This window comes from Marmota monax, unplaced genomic scaffold (genome assembly GCF_021218885.2).
Source record: "Marmota monax isolate L192 unplaced genomic scaffold, Marmota_monax_Labrador192_F-V1.1 WCK01_AAM20220418_F8-fsc00247, whole genome shotgun sequence".
NCBI classification, from domain to species: domain Eukaryota; kingdom Metazoa; phylum Chordata; class Mammalia; order Rodentia; family Sciuridae; genus Marmota; species Marmota monax.
The window spans coordinates 1,928,341-1,943,534 of record NW_026694880.1 but is presented as its reverse complement, the minus strand read 5'-3'; the positions used below and the strand labels follow the sequence as shown (position 1 = coordinate 1,943,534).

The 15,194-nt window shown below is 33.2% G+C and overlaps 1 protein-coding gene across 2 annotated transcripts in view; it reads left to right on the top strand.

Moving 5' to 3' along the window:
• Bmp5 (bone morphogenetic protein 5) overlaps positions 1–14,730 on the top strand; it is a 122,232-nt gene extending 107,502 nt beyond the window's left edge. Inside the window, exons 5-8 of one of the 2 annotated variants that reach the window (XR_006847786.2) lie at positions 7,797–7,873; positions 9,136–9,191; positions 9,348–9,458; positions 12,921–13,058. Coding sequence is in view for 1 of the 2 variants with exons in the window: in XM_046426714.2 (XP_046282670.1) it covers positions 7,797–7,873; positions 9,348–9,458; positions 12,921–13,070 (338 nt within the window). In the remaining variant the exon portion in view is untranslated. Of the gene's footprint in view, positions 1–7,796; positions 7,874–9,135; positions 9,192–9,347; positions 9,459–12,920 lie in introns of both variants that reach the window. The other variant, XM_046426714.2, reaches the window with a different exon arrangement.
• Positions 14,731–15,194: the final 464 nt, after the last annotated feature.

Here is a 15,194-nt window from a genome sequence, read left to right as displayed (position 1 = left end):
GAGAGTAAACATGATATTATGCTGTGTTACAAAGCTATTTTGTAAAGATCTTCATAAGATATTTAGTTTGGCAAAAAGTTGTAATTGCTTAATATGAAGAGGGAGAAAAATAACTTTCCAAGACCCTTTCTTCCTTGTAAATACTAGCCTGTCAAAGTTGTATATTTTTCTTTTCATGTAGAATGGCTCTAAATTTGGTTAAAATGTTTTTAATTTAATGTAGCAGACTGCATTAAGAGAAGGGTTGGCTAAACTTTGAATAGAATAGTAAATAATTTTTGAGGAAATTACAAAGAGAAAAGTAGAAGTCACATGCTTAGTATTAGAATTCCTAATTACTCTGGCAGAGGAGTTCCAGCAATTGAAATCATCAAAGTCCTTTTCCCTATTGGCTAACTCTATTTATCTTCTTCCTGGCCACAAGTAACAAATGTACTTCTATACCCATAGATGAATAAAACACATGGAGCAGAAATCACGTAACTTTTCACCAGTTTCCTAACACCATTTAGAGTACAAAATTATTCTAATATAGACCAATATTTTCTTTTTTAAAAGTTTGTCATTGGCAACCATTTCTGTGAAATATGTGGTAGATAGTTTTGGAGCATGTTCATATTTTGATAATAAGAAGAAAGAAGGTAGCTGGTTTGTGTCTATGAGACTTAACCTTTCAATAGGTAATAATCAAGGGAACTGGGAAAAGCCTCATAGGATTTGGCCTAAAAGACAGGGGTTTAAGGAAAAGGAACACTTAGTATAAACAGAAAATTTGATACTTAGGGGACTTGAAATGCCAATGAAAATTTTAAATTATCTGAATATAAATAATAAATGCTATAACAGTACCAGGCTTTTACAATAAAATACTGTTTAAAGGATCATTGGCTAAGAAGGAATAGAAGGTGGCTTTTAGGGAAGAGAGTTGTATTCCATGTTTAGTTGCATCTATCTTTCTTGTCTTTTTTTTTCTCCCTCCCTCCCTTTCTCCCTCCCTCCCTTTCTTCCTCCCTCCCTTTCTTTCTCCCTCCCTATTTCCCTCCCTCCCTCCTTCCTTTCCTTCCTTCAAAGCATATCATTAAATGTTGAAAATATCAAATAGCACAGGATACAGGAGGATTAAAATCCAAGTTATTTTTGCTGTCCTTACCCTCATTTCTTCCCTCTTTCAAATTGCTGTCCTCTGATTTCTTAATGCATTTATTCTTCCATATCCCCATGAGAAAGCTTAGAACAGTGTATAGCACATAGTGGAAGTACCCCGAATCCCTATGGAATAAGTTTATGTGCTGATTGCATGGGGGAAAGTAGCTTCCATAAAAACCATTGCATCTAGGTTTTCTGCAAAAACTGCCCATCTCTCCATTGTTTTTCTTCAAGGTTTTGGCAAGAAGTTTGAGCCAGGCATTCTGTGGGAGATATTGCCTATTTAACATTAAGGCAACACAATGAATATTCCCTTGAAATTTGAATATGTGTGGGAAAGAAATGGAAGCAATAGCTGAATTTTAAGGTAGCTACTCTTTAAAATATGAAGACACTAGATTGGTAGGACCTTTAAGGAACTACTTAAAGAACTAGTTCTAAGAACTACATAAAATGCTGAAAACAATTAGCAGGGAAAATAGTAAGTCCTGTTGTTTTAGTCATCTTTTTCATTGCTATGACCAAAAGATCTGTCAAAAATAATTAGATGTGAAAAGTTTATTTTGGGGCTCATGGTTACAGAAGCCTAAGTTTATAGACAACCAGATCTATTGTTCCTGCCCTGAGGTGTGGCAAAACAGCAAGGCAGATGAGTGTGGCAGAGAGGCTCAGGGCATTACACAAGGAAGCAGAGAGACATAGACAGCTACATTCTTGAGGGATAAAATATATATCCCAAAGGCACATCCCCAAAGACTCACCTTCTCCATCCACACCCTGCCTGCCTACAGTTATCACCTAGTTAATCCCCATTAGTGGAATAATGCATGGATTAAATTAAGGTTCTCATAATACAATCTTTTCACCTCTAAACTGTCTTGCATTCTCGCACATGAATATTTTGGGATCACTTTATATCTAAATCATAACACATGTCATTACAGGATGGTGAAAAAGATTATTTATAGCATGTTCACTACTAAGGATTCTTGAAAGTGGGTCAAAGTATGTGGTGGCCTTGCCTAAAATTATGGTGTTTCTTAGGGTAATTCTTTCATACAGTTTCTGAATGAAAAATTCTACACTTATTTCTCAATTTAAAAAATTTTATTTATTTTTTAAATTTTAATTTGTTATATATAACATCAGAATGCATTGCAATTCATATTACACATATAGAGCACAATTTTCATATCTCTGTACATTTACTTCTCAATTTTTATAGGCATTGTCTCTTGCCTAATAGATTTTATATAAATCCATGTCTCTTGACATAACAGATACTAATTAAAACAAGAAAATAGAATTTTTTGGAATTATTTCTTCAAAATATTTTATATTACATAATTAATGTACTCTTTAGTATTTAAAAATAATAAAATCATAATGTTTTCCCTTATTAATTCTTCCATGATGTTGCCCTGCTCTACTGATATTAACATGCTAGGTGTACTTCCAAATTTTTTCTCCACATACATTTTCTCTCTCTGTCTCTTGAGGTACTAAATATTGATTCCAAAGCTTCCCACATACCAGACAAGCACTCTACCACTGAGCTACATCCTCAGACCTTTTTAAAATTATATTTTGAGATGTTACAGGGTCTCACAGGATTGTCACAGGGTTTCACTAAATTGCCAGACTGTCCTCAAACTCAGTGATCCTTCTGACTTAAACTCCTGAGTAAATGAATCTCTTATCCACATTATTTATATAGAATTAACATTAATAACTATTATCTGTTCCATGAATCATGCAAAATTCAGATACCATTCCTAAAAAAATAATTATTTTAATGCATATAATATGCAGTCAGCTAGCTTTATCTGTGCATTTTTTCATTTAGTTATGTATTGTCTATCTTTAATATAATCTTGGCTCTACCACTCTACAGTCATATAATCTTGGATTAGACATGAATTACTTACCTGAGGAAAAACATAGACTTTTTTTTTGGAAAGTGGAGGGATGGATGAAACCATTGCAGACAGATGTACACGGTTCCAGGATTATGTACATGTGTTGAATGGGTAGTATATGCAAACATTTCTTTGTGAGAAGAGTAGAATATCAACTAGGAAGCTATGCTTAGGCCCTAAACCATAATACATATAATCAGAGACATATGAAGAAAGAGCTGGAAATGTAACTCAGTAGCAGAGGACTTGCCTACACAAGGTAGTGAGTTCAATTCTCAGTAATGCAAAAAATCAAAAGTCCATAAAGAAAAAATAAGAGATGTGTGAGGTGAACAGAAATGAAGTATTATCCTAGGATTCAAAGTTACTGGAAGAAGACAGTGTGGAAGGATGAGGTAACCAAGAGTGCAAAGGGCTTTCACTAGGCTATTAAAACTAGAATAGTGAAGTGGGCCAAGTAATGGGGCTTTGTGGACCAATCTAACATAAGATCTGAGGGAGAAATAAAGAAAATCAAGATTCTTTCTAAATTTTCAGGTATGGGCTGATGATATATTTCAGGTATGGTGACTGATGATCCTGTTAACTAAAATAGTGTTGAAACAAAGTAAGGTCAAAAGTAGAAATAGTCAAATGGATAAAGAAAATGTGGTATATATACACAATGGTGTTCTACTGAGCCAAAAAGAAGAATACATCTATGTCATTTGATGGCATATGGATGGAAATGGAGATCATCATACTGAATGAAATAAGCCAGACTCAGAAAGTCAAGGGTTGAATGTTTCTCTCATATGTGGAAGCTAGAGAGAAAGCTAAAATAAAATGGGATCTCTATAAAATAGAAGGGCAAATAGTAGAGTAGAAGCAGGAGACTAAGAGGGAGGGGAGGCAAAGGGGAAGAAATGGGAAATGAACTTAATGAAATTATATCATGTGCATGTATGAATGTATCACAATATATTCCAATTCCACATATATAACTGAAATGCACAAACAAATAAATAAAAGAAGGAAGATCAATAGAGTAGAGGATCAAGGGGAGGAAAATGGGGAGGGAAGGGAATAGTACTTGGGATTGAAATGGAGAAAACTATTTTATGTATTTATTATATACATTTCTATTATGTAGAAAATTATTCATATGTCAAAATAAATACCACTATTATGCATAATTTCAATGTACTAAAAATTAAAAATGGAAACAAAAAATAAAAAGCAGAAATTAGAGGCATCTGGGAAATTTTTCAATTAGAAGTCTTGCAACCAATTGGAAGCTAAATATTTTGCTTAAGTTTTTATTCCAGTGGGTTCTCAGGTGAAGATGTTAATTGGGTCATTCAGATGTATGACTTGCTGAGCAGAATTAAGGAAATAAACCAGACAGTTATTAGTTTAGGGTGTCTGTTTTATGTCACCCATTCATACCTAGACAAGCACAGATATCCCTATATTAGGAAATAACATAAATTGTTCCTGGTTTGTGCATATATTCAAACAGTTAATTTGCTGGGGTGGAATGTGGTGAATAAACTGGAGTAGCTATAATATTTTTAAATCCCCTTCTTTGGATGGGATTGCTGTTGTTTGTCAGTTTATCACATATTTCTCTACTCCCAAGGTCATATCAAATCTACGTTACAGAATAGTCTGTTGCTGTAGCATCATTCTTTCTTTTGTGCCTCTTTAACAGACCTTCCTTTATTGTCATTGTCCATTGGCTGCAAGTAAAGTCCTTTGTTCTAATGCTGCAGGTGCTGACTTCCTTTTCCCTTTGGGCACTGGGAATGAGAAAACTAACATCCTGTCTTGCTGTAAAGCTGTTGTGATGCTTAAATGCTAAATTCTATTTTGAATGCATGATATCTCTCTCTCTCTCTCTCTCTCTCTCTCTCTCTCTCTCTCTCTCTCTCTTGTTTTACCTCCTGAAGAAACTAATACTATTTTGAGACCAATGTTGATAGATGGAATTTTTTGGATTTAATTATTGTCTGTTGTTCTCTTAGCGAGGCTAGACTACATTTATTTGTTTTCTCAGGAACTAGTATGCGTCTTAATGTCTATGCAGATTTCATTTTTAATACCACTTTTTATGTCCAAATCTTTCTTTTTCATATTTTCTAATATTTTAAAGTCAGATATGAATGTGTGACAATAAAGCCCAACAATATGTAGAACTATAATACACCAATAAAAAAGTAGAAAAAATTAAATTTATACTGCATCTGGAAATTAGCCACAAAGAAATTTGCATAAAATTCTAATAATAGTTTAAATGTTTTTGCTTTGTTTTCTGGACATTATTACCATTAAGGGGGGAAAAAACAGGAAAGTGCTATACTATAATGCCTGCATTTTGTTTGAGGCATGTTAGTGTACTTTTTCTAGGATCCACTGTGGCAACAGAACATTTTAGTAATTTCAGGTATGACTTTATTGTAGACAGGTTCATCAACAATAGAGTTATCTCCATTTCATTTTAATCTCCTAAGGGCTGCCAATTAATATTTTTAAATATATAAATCTAATTTACTTGCCCTTTATCCCACAGCTTATTCTGCCAGTCATTTATTGTAAATCTAACTGCAGACTTTGCTGGTTTGGGTACAACATTTACTTCACTCGATATCCATTAATTTTTATTTCTGACAGAATAAGCATATGGTCCTAACTCTATGAAATCAGACTCTTGGAACCAGATTTCATTATAAATTTCATTGCTTGTTACCTTTATGTGATGTTACATTATATACATCACTTAGCCTGCATGAAAGCTGCATTGATGGAACAGATATATTTGGACTTTAAAGTTTTACTTTCTTTCTTTTTTTATAAACATGGAATTCAAATAACCATGCATGTAGTTTATGGCTTTTCATATATACTTATCCATTTCATGCTTAAAGTACAGTTGTCCATTGCCTGAATAAAGTTAATTCTTTGTGATATTATTTAGATTAAGGGAGACTTTTCCCTGAAGAACAATAGTACCAAGTCTCAAATAATTTCTTTTTTCTCCATTTTTTATTATTTACTTTTAAAATTTGTTCCAATTGCACAGTAGAAATAATTGATCTAGAAATTTTAAAATCCTCAATTTCAAAATTTAATCACTCTCTTGTTTCCTAGACTGATATTAAAGATTATTTGAAGGATCCAGGAATGGCAGACAACAGGGCCCCCCATGATGGACCCCATTTGATCTCTGGTTTTATTGACGTTTGAATAATTAAAAAGGCAGATAGCACCTTAACACAAACTTTCTTTGAAATAAATATTTTTTTCTCTTTCATATTTCATATTAGAAACAATCGAAGTGAATTAAGATGTTATTTGTATAAAGCATGAATATGTTCCAGAGAAGACAACATAGAAAAATGTTCCATAAAGTTCTATGTTTCTTTAGTATTTTACAATGCAAGATTGGAGTTCTGCATTTATACTTACCTTTTAAACAATTATAAAATATTATGGGTATTCCAGATTACATTCCAAAATATGTAATGAAAATAATTTTTGGAATACTGAGAAATTTGTTTTATTAATCCTTCAAATGTTTATTGAATGCCTACTGTGTGTCACTTACTGTATCAGACCCCAGGGATATGTCAGTGAACTACACAGAGCCAAATAAGACTCTTGCTCTGGTGAATTTACATTCTAGTAGGAGAAAACAGACAAGCAGCAGTTTATATAATAAATGAGTGAACATCATAGCTAGCATTTGACAACACAGTAAAGGAAATGGGGGAAAAAATAGAATAAGATTAGAAAAATCAAGAGTATCAGGTTTAGGGTTGCAACATTAATAGAGTAGTCAATGAAGGCCTCCTTGAAATGATGTTTAAGCAAAGACTTGAAAATAAAGCCTTGTAACCACTGTAAGAACAGTTCACTCTCCCTGAGATGGGAACATAGTGGGACTTCCTCCAGGGAAGTTCCACAATAAAGTTTACTTTTTATAAGACCCACTTGACTTTTTTTTTTTGTAGGACAGCAAAGGCAAAAGCAGGGAGGCTAGCACTGAGGATATTGAAGTAATTCAGGCTAGAAATGGTGGCTTGTAATGGAAGCAATGATGGAGGTGAGGAGAGTGGGTGGATTTTGGATCTATTTAAAAATAGCTCATAAAATGCCTGGACAGACTGGATGTGAAAGTGAAAACAAAAGATGTGTTTAGACTCCTGGTGTTTCTTTTAATTTTGCTTTGGTTTTTATGCCTGGGGCAACTGATGTCAGTCAAGAATGGAGAACTCTAGAAGTGGACAGGTTTTTGAGGAATGATCAGAAGCTCAATTTGGAGGTACAATGAATTTATATTAAAATAAAATCAACTAGTAAGATCCTAGTGTTTGCTTGATGGAAGATGTTAAAAAATATTGTAAGAATATTTATTATAGAAAAATATATCATGTATGACTAAATTAATGAATGAACACATATTGAACAGTTAGTATGCCATGAGTGGCAATCACAAAGTTATGCCCTGTCATACAGGTGGTAACATATAGGGCAGAAGATACTGTCTAGGTTTTACAAAAGAAGAAAGAACATGTAGCATGATTCAAATGCATGTGTTTTGTCATTGGCTCTAGCTTTAGGATTCAAACTGATAATTTAAATCTTCAAATATAACCCCTTTAAAATCGTAACAGCAATCTTATAAAAGAAATATTGTATACCTGATATTCAGCCATTTATATAATATGTGATTTTTAAAACAATCTTCAGATTATAATACAAGTGAACAAAAACAAGCCTGCAAGAAGCATGAACTCTATGTGAGTTTCCGGGACCTGGGATGGCAGGTAAGGATTTTAAGTCAACGATCTTTGTCAGTAATTTTCCAAGTATAGTTTTTGATCATTTTGAATGACTCCTCAGGATATATTTTATCCACATAATTTTCATTTCTCCCTTTGGCTTGCTTTCACCCTTGATGCATAATAAGTATATTTTATGGTATAATGCAGTTATCTGAAAAGAAGTATGAGTCTATAATATTTAGGAATTGAAAAAAAAAGAATAGTGTTGTTTAAATACCCCCAACTTTAAATTGAAAATGGGTAACATATTAGTTCAGATTAGTACTCTTAGGTTCTCAAACTATCAGCCTAGAAAACAGAACTATAATCAATAATGTCTCTGTCATAAAGTAGATGTATAAAAGAGATGTTTTTTTCACTTACAAATGTATTATTAGTAACAGGGTGTGGTAGTACACACCTATCATCCCAGCTACTCAGATGGCTGAGGCTGGAGGATTGCAAGTTCAAGGCCAGCCTGGGAAACTTAGACCACATTTCAATATAAGAATAAGAAGGGCCAGGGATTTAACTCAGTAGTAGAATGCTTTCTCAGCAGAAGCAAGAGCCTTGGTTTAGTCCCCAGAACAAAACAAAAAATCATATTGTTGTTAAAATATGCTTCATAACTAAATTGAGGAAGAGAATTTAACCAAAATAATTTTTAATGGCTCTGTGTGAAAAGAACTTAAAAATAAAATAGAATAGTCATTAAAAACTATTTTGTTATATTTCCTTTAATATTCTATTACAATGGATTCTCAACATACAACAATTTTATTAATAAATAATATTAATATGTAAACATTTACAAAATTTTCATAAACCTTCAACATGAATATCACAATAATTTTTACATTTACACTAAGTTTTGTTTCTCTGGAGAGAAAATTCAGGGCAACAATTCTGCATTGCCAATGATTTAGCTTCCTGAAATTTTTCATGTATAGTTTTAAGGAATTTGTTCCAATTTATTTCTTCTAAGGGGTCCATAAAGTCAATGCAAGAATGAAAAGAAAAATAGCACATGGAATAAATATTAAAGCTTTAGGAAGTTGTCAGACTTCTAAAATGGGGAATGAATTATTAAGAAATAATGAGAATTATCTCAATTAAGTTTATTTGTCTTATCCTTTCTGGTTCACTTGAACTTTGTGGAGTTCATCGTTTCCTGTTTAAACAATATTTAGAATGCTATCTCATGATTATGTTTTTATTCATGAATACATACATGGATTAATGCATGCTATAAATGTCTTACATAGCAACCTCCTGGGAGAAATGAGAAGAGGACAAATTCTTGCAAACACGTTTATACTTGGTTGGTAAATTTTAATTTAAAATTAAAGTGTGTGGGAGAGGCTATCCTATTGGAATGCTTGTTGGATCAAGAAATAAAACCTATTCAGATGAAACTTCTTTGAGTCTTTATTTTCAAGTAGGTGATTTTATTTTCTCTTTTCTCTGTGCATTTCAGGACTGGATTATAGCACCAGAAGGATATGCTGCATTTTATTGTGATGGAGAATGTTCTTTTCCACTTAATGCTCACATGAATGCCACCAACCATGCTATAGTTCAGACTTTGGTATGCTCTGTTTTTGTAGGATTGAAATGGTTTATAATGAAAGCACAATATAATGTTTTTTTTTTTTTTTTTTTTTTTTTAATTTTTTATTGTGGGTTGTTCAAAACATTACAAATTTCTTGACATATCATATTCCACACTTTGATTCTAGTGGGTTATGAACTCCCACCTTCACCCCATACACAGATTGCAGATTCACATCATGAAAGCACAATATAATGTTGTTTTAAAGAAAAGTTGTCCATTCATAATCATCAATGCATTAGGATATCTTCCCAAGATCCCTTGTTATTTTTTATAGCTAAGGTAACAACTGTGGATATAGTGGCTTAAGTATTACAGAACAGGGAAGGATCTAGTTGGGAATATTGGAATAATCATGTGAAGCGATCCTCTGCACTAATTTCTTCACTACACAGTATGACTAACTAGGCAGGTTCCCAGGGAACTGTGTTTAACGGAACAATTCATTAGTAATCATTACAAAAATATTGACTAATAGCTGTGCTGAATTTCATCTGAGAGTTTTTGCTTTAAATGTTGAAGGATGTCCTATAACATTCTTTAGTATTATTACAGTTCTTCAATAAGGTATTAAGTAGGAGACTGATTGCCGTTTCTTGTTTCCTTCTTTCCAGTCCTCCCTCTCTCTCTCCTCCTTTTTCTCCCCAGCCCCATTCTCTTTCTTCCTGTGTAATCTTTAAAGTGGAAATGATCTTCCTTTTTCCTCTTCCACACTCTCAGAAAATTATCGGTGTTTAAATCTCTAGTAACTAGGCTTATTTTGGTGAACAATATAGTGAAGTGGTGTTGACTTTTGATGGTCTCTGATTGTACCATCTCTAACAAACGTATAAAACCTCTCGAGAATCAGATGTATCTTATGAGGTTCCCAGAGTGTATACTAGATTATGTGATATGATTCCAACTCAATGTTTGGATCATTATGAGATTTATATATCTATGTATGTAGGAGGAAAAGGGTGGAACACACACTACTTTAGAATCAAGAATTAATGTTAGAAGTAGAGCTGCTTGGTGGATGGCAACAGAGAGGAATGGATATTAGGGAAAAAAACCTTTCTTTGGAGTGAGGCTGGTTTATGACCCCTACCAAAAAATAATGATAGTACTCTTAGAATTTGAGAGAAATTGACTTTAGAATGTTGACTTTTTCCCCATAATTAATTTAAAATTTAAAGCCAGTATAAGGAGTATCCCAGTTTCCTCCTGAATAAGGATTAATATATACATATAAACTGACAGATCAAATACTTGAATGCACTGATGTTTTACTTGCATCTTCATTAACTTCATAAAATGATACAAAATAATTAGGATTCAGAAATGCTCATTGATGGCAACTACAATATGGGCATTATAAAAATTTTGGAAATAACCTTGGGGTAGAAAGAAACATATAAAACAAACATGTATTTCTGGTAGGTTGTCATTTACAAATGTATTTCTTTTAATGAGATTACCCCAGTGCAAAATTCAGGTATAGAGTGAGTTCCTGGGGAGTGCCTTCACCTTTGCTGTCTATAAATGCACACTCTTCTTGATATAACATAGCACTTCTTGGGTAGTTGGGAAGTAGGCAGGGTCTGCAAAGACAGTGTGTCATACATACCAAACCTCAACCAGTAGACAGGGGCATGCTGCAGCTTCACCTTTTGAAGGGACAGTCACAATTGCCTTCTTTCTGTAGAGTCACAGAAGAAATAGCTCCTATTTGCTTATAAAGTAATGTCACTTAATTTCTCTCAAAGTTCTTTGCCCCTTTTTATTGTTAGTTCAATAACTGCATAACTTTTCTTCCTTTGATATGTATTTATCTATATCAAAGTTCCCCTCAGGCCAAGCAATGTTTGCTTATTGGCAGAAAGCCTTTATCAAATATTCCCTTCTCTCATCTTTTTCCTATAATAGATAATTATTATTGCAAGTCTTAAGGCTGAAGTCTAAAAGTCAATGTTGAGCAATAAACATTTAGAAAAGATTTGACATGAACTTGGAAGAAGACCTTGCACTGCATTGCTGTCCTGGGTGTAGGACATCAGTCTCTGCAGAACTCGAGCAGACATGGGAAGCTTGATATATTTTTTTTCCTGGTGTTGCTCATGCTCTTCATTTGTTCTATGAAGGACATGAAACAAGAAGACAGGCATGTTTGTTGTTAAAAGAAAGCATGTTTGTGACTAATAGACTTGAGAAATCATTCAAGAACAATCCGTTTTTTACAGAGTGACTGCTTCGTGGGGCTGCCAAGGCCATTGAAACGTGTGGGTTATCCATCATATATGTGTGGGTTATGGAAGATAAGCTGATGAGGGACACAAGCTGCATCTGAAATTCGTAGAAGCTGTCCAACTTTTAGTTTTGTGAGGTCTTAGGAAACTTCAAGTTCATGTCAGAACACCTCATTTTTTCTGCTGTTTCTGTCCACATGCAGGGCTCCTATATCATTTCAGCCAGAGAATTATGCAGCCAAACTCCAAGAGGCTGCATTTGCTTTTTGTAGATCCCTTAAGACTCATCAAAGGGACTTCCCATAAACTCCTCTGGGGGAAGGGCCAGAAGTGGGTGGGAAAGGGGGGAGGCACGTTCTGGCTCCTTGCTCGATTATTGCAACTCACAGGCAAACTGCCAGTCTGATCAGAATGAGCATGAATCCTTTACTTAAGCACTTCACTTTCATGTATGGCCACCTTTTTAGGCTTCTAAGGGGATGGATACTCAATTTATAAAGTATCTGGTCCCATTGCTTCTGGTTTAGCTTTGCTTGCTTCTTGGAGCACTTGTCTAGGATTGGGCAGGGGAGAAAGAACATACAATGATGTTAAACTTTAGTGAATCTGATAAAAAATTCTGTGAAGAGTTGAAACCATTGCTTTAAAACAAATATTGGATTATATCTGGACTTCATTTCATTATGATTTTTATTCTTTTTATTCTTCCTTCAACATGGAAAATTAAGAGTTGACATAACATTTATGACTCATTGTTTAATTATCCTTTTAAAAAATATTCCATACATTTAAATATTTCTGCAGTCCAACTGTGTGTCTTCATTGATTTGTACTTACAGCTTACATATTTCTCATGATGTGAATAGAAATTGTCATTTCAACTAAAAGCAACTCAGTGCTAGTTGTCATGTTCTTTCCCCAGGAAATTTCCACTGAAGAGAGAGTTTTCTTTATTTGATGGACTATTTTCAAGCCTCCCACCCCTGCTTAATTAGAACGGGGACATTGATTCTTGGTGTTAGTGCTTAAGAATACATCCTTCACTACCAGCCCCAACCCCACACCAGTCATGGAACATAGTAAGAGAAAGTTAGTCAAATTAAGGGTGTGCCTGATGGTGGATGACAAAACAAGCATATTACTTTAAAGCTGCAAACAAATGTCTCTTTACCCTATTTCTTAAAAAGACATTTTTTTTTCCCTTTCTCAGGTTCATCTGATGTTTCCTGACCATGTACCAAAGCCTTGTTGTGCTCCAACCAAATTAAATGCCATCTCTGTTCTGTACTTCGATGACAGCTCCAATGTCATTTTGAAAAAATACAGAAATATGGTAGTACGCTCATGTGGCTGCCACTAATATTAAATAATTATGGCAATAATAAAAGATTTGTATTAAGGTTTATGGCTGCAATAAAAAGCAGACAAAAGGGGAATTTCCTAAAATTAGTCTGGCTCATTTCATCTCTCTTCCTATGTATAATATCATGTATATAGTCATTTTTATTTATTTAAAGGTATATATTCTCCTTTGTGGATGCCTTATCAGTTAAATCTGCTATATAGGTCACTAATGTTATATAGCATGCTGACTCCAATTTCATTCCATTTCAACATTTTTCCTCATACAATTTTTATATAATTTTTTGAGATTAAACAGAACTCCTTTGACTGTTTAATATTGTTGAAGGAAATTGAATGCATTTGGTTACATTGTGCCAATGAAAACTATGATAGGATATTTATTTAGAAATAAAACTTAAAAAAATAACAACCCAAACAAAAAATGCTTGGATAAACATAATTTTTCTTTTACACTTTCTGCTTCATTAGATAAAGTGAAATGTTGAACTGGATTTGAATAAATAAAGGGTAGGCAGAACATAGAAGCTGAAAGATTGCACATAATTGTTATAACCATTTGGTTTAACAAAATTTGTGTAACTGTAGGAGCATGTTTCTTCTTGGCTTGTGAACTGTAGATTTTGCAAGGAGCTCAAAGCTTCAGGAATTCTGTGGAGACAGGCTTCAGCCTGTGTCCATAACTTTCCAAGTTAACACTAAAAAAATTGTAGAACAACCTTCTTACCTCAAATAAATCATGTCTGCCTATTATCTAGAACACTACTGCTGCAGATTTTTTTTTATTCAGATTTAAAAACTTAGTCCAAAATAAAGAAACATTTACATGTGCTCCATTTCTCTCCCTACAGACAAGAGTCACTGCATGCATAAAATGTGCTGGGGCCAAGGATGCCAACAGAGCCATTTTCTTTAGCCTTCCTTTATAACTGAGTTTGCTGATTGATGTGATGCAAGGGATTTTATTTGGAGTAAAAGCACTGAAACTAAACTGAAGGAAATTACCAAAAATCCCAGAATGGCTTTGACAAAATTGCCATTTTGAAAGAACAGCTGAAATCCATTTTTCATATCTTTGAGAATGAGCTCAGTGAAAACCTTTTTGTAAAGGGATTTTGTAAACCTTCCTTCAAGCACAAATAATTTCAAATGGGAAGATTATGTTGTGTGTGAGAGTATGTGAGTGTGTATATGTGTGTGTCTGGTGTGAGTATTCTTCCCTTAGAAAATAATTTATTTTCTCTGTTGAAATGCTTTTAAAGGCCTTTCTTTAACAAACACTGATGTTTGGAAGCATGACCTTTAGACTGATAATTTGCTACTTATGGTGGCTCTATGGTTAGGCTTATTTGCAGTTCACTGAAAATATTTCTAAAACACCATTTATTAATCATTCCTTTGGATCTTTCAAACAAATCTTATATTAGCAATGTTTTCAGAATCATTCTTGGTTTGTTTGTAATTCAGGTATATTGCAATATTGTTTTAAAGTACAGTTTATCTTACAGAATATGCTATTAACTATATTGGGGTACATTAAGTAATATATTTTTAATTAATAGTGTACCATTGAGAGAATAAGAAATGGAAGTCTATTATATTATTCTTTAAATATGCTGTTTAAATATATTTTAAAATACATTAAAATTGAAATGCAAGTTTCTGCTGTGCTTGATTTGGTTCTTTATTTAAGATAAAATGTATTTATACCATAAATGTAGAGTATAAGAATATTTCTCAAATGTAAAACATTTCTGAATTATGTGATTTGATATATTACTTCTGATTACCACAATTTAAAAAAATATTTTAATAATTAAGTCACTATTAAATAGACAAAGCACCAATTCATGAACCACAGATTTTCTTGATCTATTCAAACAACAAAGAAATATTAATAATAGTGAAAAATAATTACAATGAAAAATGCCTCATACTTTTTCATATAAGAAGGGAGATAATTGGCATTGTTATTTTTGCATTCTTTAAAAGTATATATGATTATATACTCACATTCTCAACTATTATAATAAATTTTTAGTATTACTTTACAATACTCATCAGAAATCAGAATAATGACCTATTTTAACAGATAAAATTCATATCTGGTTAGATAGTTAAT